This window comes from Harpia harpyja, chromosome 7 (assembly GCF_026419915.1).
Source record: "Harpia harpyja isolate bHarHar1 chromosome 7, bHarHar1 primary haplotype, whole genome shotgun sequence".
In the NCBI taxonomy this organism is placed as follows: Eukaryota; Metazoa; Chordata; class Aves; order Accipitriformes; family Accipitridae; genus Harpia; species Harpia harpyja.
In genome coordinates, this window is record NC_068946.1 from 31,123,978 (window position 1) to 31,142,601 (window position 18,624).

At 35.4% G+C, this 18,624-nt stretch overlaps 1 protein-coding gene across 25 annotated transcripts in view; it reads left to right on the forward strand.

Annotated features, from left to right (window-relative positions):
* TTN (titin) overlaps positions 1-18,624 on the forward strand; it is a 245,697-nt gene that overhangs the window by 90,876 nt on the left and 136,197 nt on the right. For 17 of the 25 annotated variants that reach the window (XM_052793469.1, XM_052793487.1, XM_052793478.1 and 14 more), the window contains 30 exons: positions 592-684; positions 1,254-1,331; positions 2,029-2,097; positions 2,712-2,795; positions 3,039-3,101; positions 3,361-3,438; positions 3,801-3,881; positions 4,425-4,502; positions 4,692-4,772; positions 5,074-5,151; positions 5,364-5,444; positions 5,639-5,722; positions 6,034-6,132; positions 7,296-7,373; positions 8,258-8,332; positions 8,498-8,572; positions 8,827-8,910; positions 9,165-9,227; positions 9,549-9,626; positions 9,857-9,934; positions 10,874-10,957; positions 11,343-11,423; positions 13,518-13,601; positions 13,801-14,136; positions 16,088-16,165; positions 16,371-16,445; positions 16,652-16,735; positions 16,939-17,025; positions 17,838-17,936; positions 18,156-18,239. In XM_052793469.1, the coding sequence (XP_052649429.1) occupies positions 592-684; positions 1,254-1,331; positions 2,029-2,097; positions 2,712-2,795; positions 3,039-3,101; positions 3,361-3,438; positions 3,801-3,881; positions 4,425-4,502; positions 4,692-4,772; positions 5,074-5,151; positions 5,364-5,444; positions 5,639-5,722; positions 6,034-6,132; positions 7,296-7,373; positions 8,258-8,332; positions 8,498-8,572; positions 8,827-8,910; positions 9,165-9,227; positions 9,549-9,626; positions 9,857-9,934; positions 10,874-10,957; positions 11,343-11,423; positions 13,518-13,601; positions 13,801-14,136; positions 16,088-16,165; positions 16,371-16,445; positions 16,652-16,735; positions 16,939-17,025; positions 17,838-17,936; positions 18,156-18,239 (2,670 nt within the window). The remainder of the gene's footprint in view (positions 1-591; positions 685-1,253; positions 1,332-2,028; positions 2,098-2,711; positions 2,796-3,038; positions 3,102-3,360; positions 3,439-3,800; positions 3,882-4,424; positions 4,503-4,691; positions 4,773-5,073; positions 5,152-5,363; positions 5,445-5,638; positions 5,723-6,033; positions 6,133-7,295; positions 7,374-8,257; positions 8,333-8,497; positions 8,573-8,826; positions 8,911-9,164; positions 9,228-9,548; positions 9,627-9,856; positions 9,935-10,873; positions 10,958-11,342; positions 11,424-13,517; positions 13,602-13,800; positions 14,137-16,087; positions 16,166-16,370; positions 16,446-16,651; positions 16,736-16,938; positions 17,026-17,837; positions 17,937-18,155; positions 18,240-18,624) is intronic. The other 8 variants (XM_052793472.1, XM_052793473.1, XM_052793495.1 and 5 more) reach the window with 8 other exon arrangements.

An 18,624-nucleotide genomic window follows, 5' to 3' on the forward strand; every position in this document is an offset into this window, starting at 1 on the left:
TTGAGCCAGGCAGCATTTTCTGGATTTTTTTTTTTTTGTTACAATGACTTGAACCTTAATATGCTGCCAAGTTTTAACTGGCACTTGATGATAAGACAAGAACTCTAGTATGGCAAGGTATAGATGCAGACAGAAATTGATACACTATAATTTGGTTGCCAATGGACTTTGCAGATTGGGACATCTTTAAAACCTAATATGAGTTAGTAGTTTGCAAGGATATGTATAATTTTTAGTTGTTTTGGATATTTCTTCTATCATTTTCAGGTATTCTAGATAAACTTGATTTAGGTTAAATGTTTCACTCATTAACTGCTTGATATTAATAGCTGTATATTGCAATTCCTTGCACGCTTTAACTGTCTTGGGTAACAGTAACATGCATGCCTCTAGGAACAGACTTTGGCTCTGATAAGAAACCATCAAACTTGGAAATAAGCAGAAAGTTTTACTGCAACAATTGGATCTCCAACACTGTCTGTGTGGTTTTCAACTTCATAAACTTATAATGGCATAACTAATACCTTTGGTGTGCATTGAGCCTTTAGACACTGCATTTTTCATCATTAAGCAATGTTATTGTTTTTAAAGTGGTTGAAGTTCCTAAGAAGCCTGTGCCTGAGCGAAAACCATCAGCAATTACAGCTGAAAAGAAGGAAAAGAAAGAAGTAACAGTTCGTAAAGGTATGACTTTCCTGCAAAACTAACAGGAACATGCAGATTAAGATCTCTGGTGCATCATCTTCAAGCTGAACTGTGGTGGTTATTCACATTTCCTTGAAAAGGAGAGAATTCTGTTTACGCTGGAGAGTGACATGAGCAAGGCTCATGGCAACCCTTCCTCTTTTCCCACCTCATATTTTCGAGCAGAGAGAGAACAGTGGCAATGGTGGTTGAAGCAAACCAAGAATTGCTGGCAAAATCAAACTGAGCTTTGGTTACCATTCCTTCTCACTGTATATTACCCTTGGGCATGGGTGGTGCTTTTGACCCAGTGAGTGCTGCACTTCTGAGACCTGTCCTCCATTTAGATCACTGCATATCTTTCAGGGGAGGATGGGTCTGATCACACCTGTTTCACAAGTGCCTTTACCACCACTGTCCACAACCAGTGAACAATGCACTGAACAACGCACAGGATGTGCAAAGGTTATAACATCCTAAACAAGAAAATAGCCAGTTTTACCTGGTTCATGCCTGGAAAATAATTTGCAAGATTATTTAAACAATAAATGTATCTGATTCACTTACAGTTGTCAAGAAACCTGTTGATGAAAAAGTGGAGATAACCACTCAGAGGGTTGCAGAAGAAAAAGTCAAACAGGCTGAGGGTAACTACTGTTTAATTACCTTAATGTCATCTTCACATGAAAGTAGTGGCTATTGTTAGTTAGCTGATCTGCATGCGATTTGTCTTCATTTAACACGGGTCTGATCAATTTTTCAGTCTTTGAAACATCTAATAAAAGCTTCTGCTGAATTGTATAAAAGGAAGATGAAAAGCTTTTTAGGGGAAAATACTAAATGCAGATGCTAACTACCAATGCTTTAAGAAAGGAAGTAAGTGTCAAATTGCACTCTTTGAAATGGTATGTTTCACTCTAAGCTGAAGATGTGAAATCCCCATCTTCCTCAGATTTCCAACTTGACCTGTCTACCAGGATGTCTTGGTTAATTGTTCACTTATGAAAAAAGATGCATCCTTATTCTCTTGGTAACCATCTCCTCTTGTATAGCATTTCCTATTCTGCAGCAGGAATCTGATGTCTGCAATTCAATATATGTCAGGATATGACGTGTGTACTAAATGCCCTGAGTTACCTAAACCCTTTAGATGGTAGCAATAAAAAGAAGCAAACACATTCCTTCTGTTGCTTTGCATGGCTCCAAGGAGCCTGACTTAGCTACTGAGTTAGATTATGTTTGTCTTGTTTGTTGTATTTTCAACATCATTGTTACATAGCTGTAGACTTATTTTGATCTCTTTGCTAAATACATGACTGAGTAACAAAATTTTAATGCCAACAGTTACCAAGAAAGTTCTACCACCAAAACCTACACCAATGATCATTGAGGAAAAAGTTATGAAAAAGGAAGGTACAGATCAGCATCTTTCAATTGCAGTTTACATTTTTTCCAGCACCCTGTGTTGTCTTGTGCTTCTTGCAAATATGTGGGCCTGTGTGTATGTACCTGGGTCTATTGTACTAGTCATGCTGTGACTACTCTCAGTATTTAAATAATATATGCACCATGCTTTTATCTTTCATAGTCTGTTTTTAACATGTTTGTGGCTAGCCTTCTGATTGTTGTTTAAACAGCCTACAGGATATTGCAGTATGATTTAGCTTTTTCTTCATCTATTCTGCCTGCTGGCCTATGCTTACATAATAATGGCCCAGTGACCCAACATTTCTTTGAAGAACCACCTTTGGAATGCTTCTAATATGCTATTTCCAAATCCTGTGCATGCATTTATTTTAAATTTTCAGGTTAAAGGTGTCTGTGTCTTCAGTTTTTAACAGATGCTAAATTTTATAATTGTATGTTTGTTCTGCGTTCAGTATTTTAGAATATGAATACTGACTGTCTAAATATGTCTAAGACTTAAATGTGCAATACAGATACAGATTTGATAAAAACTCACATGCTGACTACCACTAATGTGGATCTAGAATATAAAATACTAAAACAAAATCCTGTCTTTAAAGTACCGACAGTAGAAACATGGACTGTTTCAGAAGAAAAGATGTCGGTTTCTGTCCACAGAGAAGAAGAGTATTCATATGTCACAGGTATGTACAAAACCAAAAATCTGTGCACCCAAATCAAAACAATATTTCAGTCCTAAGAGATTCTCTTTTAATCTATTTTTATGTATGGCAAATTACATATTTAGACACATCGTGTACTTGTCTTTCAATATGCATTGCTTCTTTTTGTTTATTGTGTTATGTAGCCTCAGTTTTCTTTAGATTAATAGATGTCAACATTTCAACTATTTTATCTTAACATTGTTCAAATGCTTTTCTTTGAAGAGCCAACAGAGCATGAGAAAACAGTTGAAGAAAGATTCTTTGAAGCTGTTTACCCGATTGAAGGTAGATTGATTAAGAATGAGAGGCTAATCAATGTTTAAGATTTTTAAAACAATTTGAATCTGTAGTTAATCAAAACTCATTGTGAGATTTGCACATGCTCTCCGTTTTCTGGATGAAATTTTTTTACATATTAGCATATGTGTTTCAGTGACCTTTGTGTATTGGACACACATAATATCTTCTTAAAAGCTTTTCAGATTTACTACAGTTGTTGGTATTTCCTATCTCCAAATTTATATTTTTACAATTCCTATTGTAGCACATAAGGAAATAGAAGAGGAGGAAGAAGAGGAAGAAGAAGTAATTTCTACAGAACTGGAGATCCCTCACGTTGAAGGTAAATAAAATCTTTGTAGTGCTCAGAAAATGCGCTCCATTTTTCTGAACTTTCACGTTATCTGCCTGTACCACTCTTTACCAAAGGATAGCATATCAGAACTGAGATCTTTCCATTTCTCTATGGCTCTACTCTCAAAAGTTCAAGCCCTACTGCATTTCTAAATCTAATTCTTCTTCATCACTGCTTTAAATAATTCTTTAAATAGCTTTTTTTTGAGATGCGCATATTGTATTTGTTTGACAAAACAGCCTATTTTTTGACATATAGTGTTTGCTTGTCCAGCGTGTTGAAAGTAGCCTACTGTGATTTACCAAATATTTTTACTGTCTCCTAAGTGTTCACCACCTATCTCTTTAAAGTGCCTGAGATACCAAAGAGGCATGTTCCAGAAGAAAGAAAGCCCACTCCTGTCCTTAAAAAAGAAGCTCCACCAGCTAAAGGTATTTCTACTGCCCTAGTAAAAAACCTAAAACCAAACAAATTGTCTTTTATTATATTATTTTTCATGTTTTCTTGAATATATTTATGAATTTACTCTCTATGTGGCTTTGGTTTTGCATTATCTCCATATGCATTATTTGATTTTGCATTATCTCCATACTTTCACTTTTTCATTTGTGCTATAACTTAGCTTACAGCTTGCATTTGTCTCAGCTTTGGCCTTTCTCTTTGCTAACAATCTTGTGCTTGTTGTTTGTATTGAGGTTGTGTGGCTTTTGCAGACAAGGGTAGGCTGTGTTTACTTCAACAGAGTGCCATGAAAAGTGATAGTGCAGTAATGTTAACATTGGAATTTTGTACTGTATGATAGTGTCTTTCCCGTATAGTCCACTGTGTGTCCAAAAAGGTTGTACATTATATTATGTTGCAGTGCTCAGCTCCTTGTCCAGACACTATGTTCTCTAAAGCAATCTTGGATTACTGAAGTCTGGATGAGTGGTCCAAAAACTAAAGCTCTCTCACTTTGACAATGTTTTCCAAAGTGCCTGAAGTCCCCAAGAAACCTGTTCCAGAAAAGAAAGTTGCTGTTGCTAAAAAGGAGGTGGCTCCCCCAGCAAAAGGTACAGTACCTTTTGAATGTGCACTTTAACCTGTCCTGTACTATTTTGCTGTTTTCCTAACTACTATTTGCTTCTCAATATAAGCATTTGATAAATATAGTCTGTGTGTTATGTTGTATGTCTGTTCTCATCTAAGACAAACTCAAAAGCCTTAGAAAGATTACTCAAACAAATTTTAATACCTTTAAGTTCCTGGAGTGCCTAAAAAACCTGTGCCTGAAGAAAAAGTACATGTTCCTGCTCCCAAAGAAGAACCTCCACGTGCCAAAGGTATACTTAGTGATGGAGTATACATGTACCTGTTTAATATCTTTTGTGTGTGTGTGTGTTAGCCTGTACGTTAGCATGTTTGTGTTTTAAAAAAATGTCTTGCAGAGACTGGTTTGTGGTTTGTTTTTTTTTTTTCAAATATATGTTGCTCTTGTCTCATACTTTTATATGTTAAGAAGTGTATGAATGTGTTATGTGGTGTGTCTTGATATTCTTATAAATGGATTAATGAAATTCTATAATACTGCAATAAATCTTTGAAGTATAGAATTCAGTTATCTTATATTTTATCTTTTTTAAGTGCCAGAGGTGCCTAAGAGAGCTCCCCCAGAGAAAAAAATTGCTATTCCAAAAAGAGAGGAAGCTCCACCACCTAAAGGTACACTTAAATAAGAAACATTCATTTCTTGTTATCTTAAGCATCTTGTTTATATCCAATTTGGTTTTGATTCTTAAGTTAATCTGGTTTTAGTTATACTTCAGTTACATTAGCTATGTATCTTTTGTGTCAGTTTTGCAGATAACTATTATAGATGCAGTTATAAAACACCTGTAATTTTAGTTACTTAATATTATTATAATTCTCTGAAGTGCCAGAAGTACCTAAGAAACCAGCCCCAGAAGAAAAAGTACCGCATGTTCCTAAAGTAGAAGAAGCTCCACCTGCAAAAGGTACAATGTTGTTCACTGTAATATCATTTATTGTAGCCTTTAGAACATTGCATTTGTCTCAGCTTGCTCAGCTGTTGTGTTTTGTAAGCAAAATATGTCCATGTGTAATCTTCTTGAATGATACATTTCTGTTACGTGATGTTATGCCAGTTTTGCATTTTATAGGTCCTAAAAGTAAATACCTTTTTTTTAAGTGCCTGTGGTTCCTAAGAAACCTGTTGCTAAAGAAAAAGTATCTCCTGCTGTTCCTAAAAAAGTTGAGGCTCCTCCAGCTAAAGGTATGCTTTCCATGAGAATGAAAGAATGTGCTCTTTCTCAGCTTCTGTTTATATGTTCTGTATAGTTATCAGTCATTGATTTGTGCTTCCCCTGTGAATTCTGTTGTTCTGATTTAGTGACAATGAATCATTACAGTATGTTGTATGTGTTGTGCAATACTTGTAAAAATATTATTTCTAAATATTAAATCTGTTATGTTATGTGCTCAGTACCCTTAAGCAATTCTTTGGAAACTTAGATTAGCATTTTGCAACATTGCTTTCACAATGGAATTAGAAAAGCATACATTTAGTATTATTATCTTTCAAAGTGCCTGAAGTGCAGAAGAAAGCCACTTTTGAAGAAAGAGTACTTATTACAGAAGAAAGAATATCTGTCGACATTCCAGAGGAAATCCCACCACATGAAGGTACACTATAAACAGACAATACTGAGAAACTTGTGCTTTGTCTACAAGTCTATTGTTCTAATACCAAGATTAAAACACACAAAAACTTTGTGTTAGTTATCTTCATGAGTTTTGTCTTGAACGTTTTACAGACTTATAGGCAGTTAAGAGCCTCCTGAGTGCGTTTACCATTTCAGTCTTGAATGCTAGGATCCCACCCCATTGACAGGAATGGAAACCCTACCACTGAATACACTGATCTTCGGATCAGGCTCTCATGAAATCATAGTAAGAAGTATGGATGTATAGTGTTGAGTTTAGACTCCGCTAATTAGGACTGTAACCATCTATTTGTCATACTCCCTACAAAGCTCTCTGTAGCCCTGCAGATAACGATTTTATTTCTCTCTGCAGTGTTAGCTTCTCACCAGCTTTTAGTTCACATTCTCATACTCAGGGAAGGCTGAGATCAGTTGTTTTAAGTCAGTATAATTCCACAAAATATCTGCTTCAGGTGGCTGAAATCAACATTTTGACAGTTTTTATATCCCATTAATAACTAGTCAGTCAAGACAATTTACATATTCTATTAAAAAGCATAGATGAGTTTTTAAAAGCAGATATGGAAGTTATCTAAAATAGGAACATGAAAATATATATTCATATGGATACGTGCAGTGTTAGTTTCTGTTTGTCTCTTGCAAATTAACCTTTTACCCCAGAACAAATTGATGTTTTCCCTAATACAGTCACATTTGTAGATGTGCCCATGCCAGGCTTTCCTTTCAATTCTTGACCTACCCTTCTCATCTCATTCCTGTCCTTCTCACTTTCATGTAGCTGGATCAAGGAGCACCCTCTAGCTCTTTGGCTATTGTTTCCCCCCTCAGCTGTTGTGATGGGGAAGTTTGGGGAGCTGAGGCATTCTGATGGACTGACAGTTGACTAGTAAAGGATATTTGAAAGTTACAACAGCATACAATAGGGTACATGGGGCATGGACAAAACACATCATTTAGAGCAAATCATACATATGTGTGTGCACAGCACTTTCTGCATTGTATGCATATCTGTCATTGTCATATAGAACTTGTATGAATTGGTCTTCATCTTCTCCATCCTTTGATCCATCCATCCATCCACCCACCCAGCAAAAATACTAAAACAAATAATTTTCTTTAAAGAACCAACAGTTGAAGAATGGGCTGAAGAAGAAATGGAGGAAGTGTCTATTTCCATTCACAAAGAAGAGATTTCTGAAGGTACGACCACAATTCAGGAATACTAGGCAAAAGCAAAAAGTTGTTTTTGTTTTGTACCAAAAATAGTGTGGATTAATATCTACTCTATTCATAAAGAAAAATTTACTACTATATAAATGTTTCATATCTTATGAACTTTAGTGCTAAGAATGTGTACAATTTCTATTACTTGCTTTTGAAAAGTGTAGTAGTTAATGCTGTTTTGATACAGTGAAAATAATGAGGTATCTCTTGGATGTTGGGAATTATCAGCCCTTCTTTTTTTTTTTTTACAAAAATTCTCTGTTGGAAGTTCCTCTTCAACCAGGTTGCTTGGATGAAGTAAAGGTCCTTCAGAATATCATGGTGCACTCTGGTTCCTCAGACCATTTCACAGGAAAATGACTAAATTGTTTCCACCTGTAAGTTTATTGGTGGTAACATAATGCTGTGAAGGATGTTAACATACACTGATTGATTCAATTTCCATTACAAGTCACACCGTAGAAAGTATTTTCAAGGGATGGCTTTAGTCAAGGAATTTTCTCAGTATTTGGGAGAGAGGCTTTCTTGGAGTGGACAAATTCCAACATTAGTGAACTAGTAGACAGAGGAATGGAAAGTGCTGATCTAGTACTTCAACTACTGAGCATTTTCAAACTACACAGAAATACAAGATGAGAGTTCAATCTCAGATCCATTTAAGTTGCTTGGAGTTTTTCCATTGGCTTCAGAGGGAGCAGGATGGTTTGAATGTAAATTTTGTAATACCAGAGGTGCCTGTTAGTAAAATCACACTACTTATTCTTGTCTAACAAATATTTTGTTGCTTACTAGGGCCATAAAGACACTAACAGATGTCAAATACTTAAACTCAAGTATTTTTTTATTTTACTCTTTTTAAGTGAGTGAAGAAGAGTCTTACTACATAGAGGAGAGGGTAACTGTTCCTAAAAGAGAGGAAGTCCCACCCACTAAAGGTATATGTTCTTTTCATTACAAAATATTGGTTGTTTCATCATTCTGAGTGTTATGTTCCTACTGTATGTTTATTTCCATTTGTGGTTTTTTGTATTAAGGAAATATGTGCATGTTACAGTGATACTCCTCCTCTTTGTAAAACTATGTATTGTAATCTTTTAAAGCGCCTGAGAAGCATAGGAGAGTTGTCCCTGAACCAAAAGTTCCAGCTGCCCCTAAGGAAGCTCCAGGAGTTAAAGGTATAAACCAATTCCTCATCTGGCTGATGTATCTTCAAGGGGATTATGTTTGTCTTACTGTCTTGTTTGTACGTGTTGATGTGGGTAGTGTCTGCTTCCAGTGATGAATGGTTGTGTCAAATTCCATCCTGTATGATGAAAAGTAGTACTGTTTGTGTTAACTGAGTAAAACACATTGTGATATAGTAGACAATTACAAATAGACCTTAATATTCTTTCTCATCTTCCTTCTCATCTTACTCATTTTTCTAAAGTTCCTGAAGTTCGTAAGAAAGCAGTTCCTAAAGAGAAGGTACCTGTCCATGTGCCTAAAAAAATGGAGGCTCCACCAGCAAAAGGTATATCAGTGGTTTGTTCCTTGCAAAAAATGCTTTTTTTGCTGTATTCCATCTTTAATATATATGCATGTTGATAAAAAAATATATCTCACATATCAAACTTCTTCAACATTAAACATGTACTTATGTCCATTTGTCTACAATGTGGCCTGTGGCCTGTGTTGTCTTGATGAGATTTATGTTATTTCATCTTTTATCTTATGCCTGTTGGTGAAATCAATCAAACTTTCTAAAGTTGCACAATCTTTTTTAAGAACCTCCAGAAGAACGGGTGCCCACTTTTGAGATACAAGTTGAAGAACCTCCATCAACCAAAGGTAAACAAACCGAGAATATTATTACCATGGAGATTCTTTTTGTTTGGCCTTGCAGTATTTGTGCTTAGGCATTTTACTTAAATAAATTTTTGGGTTTTAGTATCTGTAACCTCTGTTTGGATCTCCCCTTTCTTTTGACTATTTACTCATCTTTGTGCTATGGCTGTGAAGTACGCTCTTCTGCAGTGTCTCATTTTTGTTGCTGTTGAAGTTTACTTAGCATCGTTTTTTAAAAAAAAAATCAGATTAAGTAGAAAAAACTTACATATAGCTGCATTTCAAATATTGCAATTAAATATTCTTACACTTACTATTTTTAAGTGACTGAAGTGCACAGGAAAATTATCACAGAAGAAAAAGTTGCCGTTGCTAAAAAAGAGGAGGCTCCACCAAAAAGAGGTACATAATTTTTAAGAGCTACACAAGAGGTCTTGTTTCAGAATACTGTTTTATATTTATAATGTCTAATTTTGTAACACAAGCTGTAATGTTCAGTGGTTGTTGTCTTTTTTTTATTTGACTTGAAAAAATGTCAAGTTTCTGCATTTGTGTTTTGTCATCTGATTATGTTAATAAACTGTGATTAATTCAAAATCTTTTAAAACAAACTTTTTTTTAAAAAATGCAAGCAGTGCCCAAGAAGCCTGTGCCAGAAGACAAAGTACCTGTTCCAGTTTCAAGGAAAGTGGCAGCTCCACCAGCTAAAGGTATACAAGTTCTTTTGAAAGTAGAGAAGGCTTCTAAATATCAGATGTCCATGTGCATCATACTCACCATCTGCCTGGTTAATCAAATCCCAGTCTCTCTTGACTTGATTATAAATGAAAAGGACATTTGTCTTCTCACCTGCAAAAGAATGCAGAAGGTGACAGAGAACAGTCACACACCTGCATTCCTTGCATTTTCTAGCTACTATTTAACTTCATTGATCACTCTGGCTGCCTAAGAGCTTTGGAAAGCTGAGTGAAAACATTTACTCAGTGAAGAAGTGAAATAACAATGAATACATTTAGAAAAGAACTATCAATGTTTTATAACATTGTCAATATTCAGTGAAGGGTTTCAAACTTACAAATATGTCTTCTGTTTCTGTGATTTTCTTGTGTTTGAAAAGTGAGTTTGTTACGTATGTGTGGTATTCTGTGGTTTAATTACATTTCTGAAGAGCCTAGAGGCAAATATTTTGCATCTTACTTTCATCTCAATCATTCCATCTTACTTCATGATGTGTCAATATGGCGTTTGATTTTGATGTATTTTGGTCTCTATATATCTGTTATTCTAATATTATATGTATTATTTTGGTAGATATTATTTTAATATTTAACTATATTTCTGCTGTTACTAAAATTGCATGTTTCAAAGTGTCTAATTTATCTGGGGAATTTATTCCTGGAACCCCCCAAACAAGTAGTTTTCAAAATAATGCATATCTAGCTACTATGCGGCTGGTCATTTTCTCTGTTAATTTAAATGTCTTTATGTTTGTGTGTCTGGTGTGATTGTTGTGTTTATTATAGGCATCTTTGTTATGTAAATGTGTACTATTTCCCCATAATCGTTTGTCCATAATTCTTTCATATGAACTTCAAAAAGTATATGATTTCTTTTAGAATTTAGAATTCTTACAATTACTATCTTTAAAGTGCCAGAAGCACTGAAGAAAATTGGAAGAGAAGAAAGAGTATCCATTGCTGTTCCAAAAAGAAAAGTGTCTCCACCACCACAAGGTACTCATGCCCATGGATTAACCTATGAACAGGCTGTCCTTGTACAATACCACCAGAGCTTCAAGCCTGCTGGTCTGGCACCTTTCTTGAAGTTCTAATGTTAAAGTCATAGAATCATTTATGTTGGAAAAGACCCTTAAGATCATCAAGTCCAACTGTTAACTTAACACTACCAAGTCCACCACTATGTTGCACCATAGTCCCAAGGGAACCATAACAAGAGTCTTTGAGAAACACTACGAGATGTATTTTTCCCAGTTACTCTGGGTATGGGATGTGTCAGGAAATAATAACTAGTTTTCTAAGAAACCCCAAATGGTATAGTTATTATTGTACATGATATTGCACCAGAGAAAAATATTAACGTTAGACTCTGTCTTTGAAGAACCAACAGAAGAAGAACACTGGGCTATGTCAGAGGAAGTATCCATTTCTCTTCACACAGAAAAGGAGATTTCATACACAGGTATGAAAGGACTAAAAAGATTTTATGTCTAAATTTACATCTTGAAATCTACTTTAAAAAAACAAACAAACAAACAACAAAAAGACAACAAAACACAATTTCATGTCCTGTGCAGATGGCCAGTTTATCCTGAAAGTGAAGCTTGTAGAATACCACAGGACAGTATTCCTTTCTCACAAAAGGCTTAAATCTTTCCTCCTGGCTTACTGCTGTTGTCATAGTGGAAGCATAACCATTTCTCCAGGTCTTCCTTTGCAAATCTTGCTACCTATCTGACGTTTGAGGGGAAACAGGGCAGCCTTTTCCTTCATTTATATTAACGTGCTTTCCTCTTCTGAAAAGAAACCCTGTCCTTTCCTGTTCTGTGACAGCAACTCCCCACCTAAATCTGAAGGTCAAAGAAAAAAACCTTACCCCTGCTGTCGTCTACCTGGCTGACAGACTTAGCACAATCCCATATATTGGACCTGCCAGCTCAAGGGCTTTGAACAAAGTCCACAGCTTTTAAAGAAAACTCAATGCTCTATTACTTTTGGAGGCAATCTATTGATTTGTGAAAAATGACCCACGAGATGCCTCATACTTACTCCTTTCAGATCTGCTGCTGTTGATAACATTATCATATTCATATCATGAAAGATTAATACAATCACATCAGTGTGAAGTTAAATAATCTATTTCGTCTCTCTGTTGGAGAATGATGGGGGGACAGACAGATCGTGAGTACTAAGAGAAGGATGGAAGAGGATCTTTAACCAGCTTTCTGTAAGGCAGGGGTAATATGCTGGCTGGTCTGGAAAAAAAACGGTCAAAGCAGAAGGACATTAAATGCAACAGTTCTCCCATGGGATACCACATAGAGGTGCTGTAGCTAGGACAAAAGAATCCAAAGGAACCTGAGCCTCCTGGCAAGGGCAGTCATGCACAATGCAGTTTTTGTTATCAAATCAACCAAAGTTACCAGTTCCAATTTTAGTTTAAGATTTCAAATGCAGATGTACCTGGCACTTACAGTTAAATATCAAGCAGGGCTCTGCTAGCAAATATTTAAAGAGCTGATCATTCTTCATATTACCACAAAAATAACACCCACTTAGCAGCCATCAAGACTTGTGGCAGCCGCTCTGCGCTCACTGTAGCTTGTCATGACAAAAGTATGTAGAAATTCTTAAATCTGTCACTGACAGAATGGATTCCATCTCTTAAAAAGATCAAAAAAGATATCCAATCTGTTAAGAAAATGCCAAAGTTACTCTCTAACTTGGCAAGTCTAGTAGTCTCCCAGATGTAAAAATGCTAATGCAGTTTCCAGTTATATTGGTTAAAAATTTCCCAAAAAGACACCTGCCTCAGAAGACAAGACCTATGCATTGCTGTTCTGGAAAAGAGAACAGGCTGCTTAAACATAGTGTGCATTCTTTCCTGAAAAAATCTTAAAACCTGAACATATTCACACCTTAATCTTTTGGATCCTGCTTTTCTAGGGTATGGCTCCTTGCCAAGCCTGAACAAAGAAGCCACATTATAAAGCAATCAAGAGAAGAGGAAAAATACCTTCCTCACTGAGCAATTAATTCTTTTGCTTTTAATTAGACCAGAGCTCTTATCCATTGTTAGTCACTCACAAAGGTTTTCTCCATGTGCTCCCTCATCTTCATCTAGAGTTTCCTATACAAATCTCTTGTTACCAGTGATTGAGGACTCAGTCTATTACTGAGGTAGTGCAAAGTGTCACTGCTATGGAGAGAGGCTGCCACAGAGGAGAGTGGGATTTAATGATTTTGTAATTGGTTGAATTTGGCTTTTGAGTTCTGCACGTTAGCAAGCTTAACTTCACTGATGGCAGCAGTGGATGAAGTAGGAATCGTATCAGTTGCTTACATTGGAATCTTGAAATGCTTGTTGTTACTTAATTGAATAGCAGTCTAATGGCTTCCATAATTACATGTCCAGTGTCAATAAGCACAACTGTCTTTTATGTATCAGCCATGTATTTGTAAGATTTTTTGTGTGTGTGTTTCTTGCCAAGAATATTTTTGTTTTTAAATAACACTTTCAAAAATTCTTAATTGTAAATGTACTGTATCTTTTAAGTGCCTGATGTACCAGAAAGGGCTATCATTGAAGAAAGAGTACCAATTTATCCTCCTAAAAAAATGGCAAGACCACCAGCCAAAGGTATACTGGATAGAGTATTGAAATATGGTATAAATGTTTTTTGTGTCTTGTATGTTCCATGTACAGTGAATATTGATTTGTTTTCTGTGGAATGTTCTTCCTTTTGTTTAATTCTTATTCGACAATGCCTTGTAATCCTTATTATTAGTACGATCTATGTGCTAAATTTTAAGATTCTTTTAATTGATATCTTTTTAAGTGCCTGAAGTACGCAAGACAGTTGTCCGAAAAGAAAAAGGGTATGTTGAAGTTCCTCACTATAAAAAGGAAGAAGAGGTTCCAAAATATGAAGAGGAAGAAGCCACCAGATATGAGAAGGAGGTAATCCATTACAAGGAGGAAGTCCACCATTATGAAGAAGTTAGTCACTATGAGGAGGAAGTTCCTCAGTATGAAGAAGTTCCTCAATATGAAGAGGAAGAAGTCACCCGTTATGAAGAAGCAGCTGCTTATTATGAAGAGGAAGTTCAGGAATATGAGGAGGAAGAGTCAGAAATTCCCCAGTATGAAGAGGAGGCTCCCCCACCAGTTAGAGGTATACTTAAATTTTAGGATTTGTGTGAGAAAAAGTAGTATCTTTTCATTCTGTTAATATACCAAAGTATCTTTTCATTCTGTTAATATACCAAAGTTTTGCTTTAATATGTTCCAGTGTGCTTTACAGTGTGCCTTTTTTTCAAGATGTTTAATGATTAGTATATAGTGTAGAAAACATGTGATGGCTGTATGTCTACTCTTTACTACTACCTCTATAAATTTAAATGTTCCATTTCATACATGTTCATTCCTCTTCCATATGAAGTCTGTATAACCCACTAAGAAAATTTAACTGAGCTTTACTTCATCCTCATCTGGGGTGCAATTTTGCCATCAGATTGTGCTTGAAATACTTAGAAATATTTATGAGAATTCTGTAATCACAGACAAAAAATATGTTTATCTAGAAAATAGGTAGGATACTTGAAAAGAAGCAATTTAAGAACACAAGTCGCATTGACGTCCTCTCAGAAACCTTTGAAAACCCCGTAGTTCTTGTTTGTTTATTTCTTGAAGGGAATAATATATGTTCATAGAAAGCAAAGATACAGAAGTTCTATTAAATTGCCATATTTAAATATTCTTCGTTTTAGGTGTTTTCCTTAGGAATAATTTTTATGGTACTGGTGTAAATTTTCAACATTGTTAGTACAGGATGAACACAGTATTCACTACTTAGAGAGGACAGCTAGGTCACACCAAGATCTTGGTAATAAACCCTTTCTACATAGTAATATAAAGATATAGACTAACGATATCTGATTTTCCAAAATTACGTAATCATTTAAGGGTTCTTAAAAATGTATATTTTCCAGTCCTGATTCAAATCATTCCTTAGTGTCTCTTCCCCAAAAAGAAGTTCAAAATTTCTTTTGACTAATTAATGAATGCCAAAACAATATTTAATATTGTTTGCAGTAGAATTTTGACATATTGATTAGCACATTTTTCCTAGTAAGGAAAAGGCCAGGCTGTAGACTGCAAAAGCCAGGTTAATCCTGAACAGGAAGATTAGGATTAGCTAAAATTTCCTTTTACTCTGTTGTAGTAGTTAAGTGTAATTCGTATGTGCTCCAAACTTTCTTCAGTATGCTCAGAGCCAGTGGGATTACTCTCCTGTCATCATAAAACTTGTATGCATATTTCTGGGTTTTGGAGTACAAAAAACATTAAGAAACATTTTAGTTGAAACCTTTGCCTCACTGTAGTTAAAGGGAAAATCCGTTGATTTCAGCAGTCAGGATTTTCTTTTTTCATTGAAGTAAACCACTCGTAAACATTGCCGTTACCTAACAAATTGTGGTATAAACTGCTGGGTACTTATAATGTGTCCATAGTTCTGTGTTTGAAGTAAACCAACTGATAAAATTGATGTGCTTGCTTTCTACATGTAGAAAGCACTTGGAAATTTCTCAGGAAGAAAATGTAATCAGCAATATATATTCACTACATATACAAAATTGGCTTATCCAACATGATCAGGTGCAAAGTATTCCATGCCTGAGAAATGTTAGGGGAAAATAAGGAGAAGTAGTAAAACCACTAAATATCTAATACAGCAATTAAATAGTTGTTTCTTACAATGTTTGTAATAAACATCCAAAAATTGGCGGAGAAAATAAAATAGTATTTTTGCAATTTTCCCCACCATGATGCTTCTTTATCTTCTTTAATAGCTGGTTCTAAAAAGTCAAACTCTGTCTTAACTCAATCTTTTGATCAGCAAATAAGCCCCTGAAATTAAAAACATTTTTATTGATGGCCTCAATGGCTGAGCAGCGAGAGTGGACATAATAGCAGTTAGTATAACCTGTTTGCTATTTTATTTTGTCTTTATGATCAAACTATGTTAAATCGTATCTGTATGTTTTGAGTATGTATTTGTGATGCTTGTGAAGTTCCTGTTGTTTTAGAAGTAAATACCTAAAATATTAATGGTATCTTTCAAGTGCCTGAGGCTCCCAAGAAGCCTATTCCAGAGGAAAAAGCACCTATTCTGAAGAAAAAAGAAGCTCCTCCAGCAGAAGGTATATATTGTGTCTTTATGTTAGCAGACATCCTCTGAATATGTAATTCACAGTATTTTTCAGATGTCTTACTTGACCATTATTTTTTTCTGTTCTTTTTGGAGGGGTGTCTTCATATGAAATGTCTGTGCCACTGTCTTTTTAGTTTCATTTCTGTTTTGAATAGTTTGTGGATTATTTTCTAACCAAAATAATGTTTTTGAAGTGCCTGAGGTGCCAAAGAAACCTGTACCTGGAAAGAAAGTCCAAGTGCCAAAGAAGGAAGCTCCCCCAGCTAAAGGTATATTAACTTGTAATTAGCTGTGATCAGAAAGGTTTTCTAGACTTCATTTATCTTCTTGCTTGTGTTAAACACTGGAATAGTTAAAGACTCTTAAGAATTGTGGTTCTTTGTGTTTGTGTTCAATTGTTTAGTGTCACGGGCTTGTGCGTCATGGTGTTTTACAGTCTTATGCCAAGCTCAATTTACAATAATATCTTACTAAGTTCCAGACGTGCCGAAGAAACCTGTGCCAGAAGAGAAGGTTCCTGTTCCTGTACCAAAAAAGAAAGAAGTTCCACCTGTCAAAGGTATATCAGCCCTTGGCTGAATGTGTTAAAAAAAAATATTTTAAAAATCGGTGTTTGTTCACCTTTCCTCTTTAATGTAATGTAGAGTGAAGAGAGTTTTCTATTCTTGACAGTTCTTGTCATTCCACTTTATTGATTCTATAATTGTTCTTTACCTTATGGTTCAAAAATAAAATTCTTAAACTACAATAATATTTTTAAAGTGCCTGAAGTACCAAAGAAACCTGTGCCAGAAGAGAAGGTACTTGTCCCGGTGCGTAAAAAAGTAGAAGAACCTCCACCAGCCAAAGGTACACCAGTTTCTGGTTCAACTGCATAATTCTAGTTTTGTTTCTTCAGCTTTAGAAGACTGCAAGTAACAATCCCATTCCTTATCCTAGTGTGTTTGATACAGAACCACTCACTGACTTATGTTTGATCAGGAGACTGTGTTGTGGCTGTTTCTGTTAGTCACAGGTGCTATGCTTATTCTACACTTTGAAAATTTCTATGTTTGTGTCTTGTATTGTCTTTCTCTTTTGAATCTTATATATCTAAATTATTTAAAATTACTTGTTGTTTCAAAAACAGATGCTCCAAATGATAAACAATATACCAAAACAGCCAGACTTCCCCCTTAGCCTTACTACGCCAGTTTGTAATGCTGTAGTCTGTATGTTTGTAAGTTTACATCTGTGCATAAATCTGTGGATAAAATCAATGTTATATTTCATATACAAATTTTACCGTATTTGTGTAGTTATCTTAATATCACTTATACAGTTAGCATTTTACTATGTTTTATGTTACATTGGAAATTAATTTCTTAAACAAAAATGGCTTTGAAGTACCTGAAGTGCCCAAGAAAGTTCCAGAAAAGTACCTGTCCCTATACATAAAAAGCCAGAACCTCCACCAACCAAAGCTATCTCTTCTTATAACTGAACACGTGGATGATGCTTCTTACTGTTTCTGTACATTTGTTATTAGAATTTAACTGAAGTATCATAGCATTTTGTGACAAAGGTACTTGCTGATTCATACTCCTTAGCTTCTGTGTAAGATGTCTCTCAGTTTCTGATGTTGTGTCTAAGTTTTCTACAATTAAATACTGTCTTTGAAGTGCCAGAAATACCAAAACCTCGCCGTGAAGAGGTACCTATTTTTGCTCCTGAAGAAGAAGAAGAGGAAGAGGAAGCTGTTCCAGAGATACCACCAAAAGGTACACCATTCCTTCTTGAAAATTATCAGAGAGGTTTGTTCAGTTCATTTAAAGATCTTCATCTCTATTGATTGTTTTAAGCTGGATGTAAACCTTCATTATCCTTCTGAGGGGAGTTTTCTTCTTATTATTGGTCTTTGTGACTTTGTTCTGTGGTTTCAGTAGCTTTGATGCTCTAAAAGTAATTGAACATTTCTTATCAAAACAATATCTTTAAAGTGCCAGAGGTGCCCAAGAGAGCTGTCCCAGAAGAAAAAGTGTCTGTTGCAGTTCCTAAAGTAAAGAAAATTCCACCAGCTAAAGGTATATCACATTGTGGTGCATGCAGATAATGCCTCTCCCTTACATTTTCATATCTCAGTGGAACCTCATTTTAAAAATAAATTTATACTCATGTAAAGTCAGATCCTTGGTTGTAGCACCCTGCTGCTCCCCTGTAGTGCTAGGTCTCAGGCAGGGCTTGATTGTCTATTTTGTTATTGACTTCAGTGGGCTGAGAGTCAGGCCTTGAATGATCTGCTTGTTTTCCATTTTAAGTGATTGCTGTGAATTAAATAATTCATTGTAATATCATTATTCAGAACTAATGTTTACATTATTTTTAAATATGTTTAAACAAAATACCTGGAATAATATTTTATGGGCCTTTACCTGGAAATTCTTCAATTCAGGGAGATTATTCTGACTT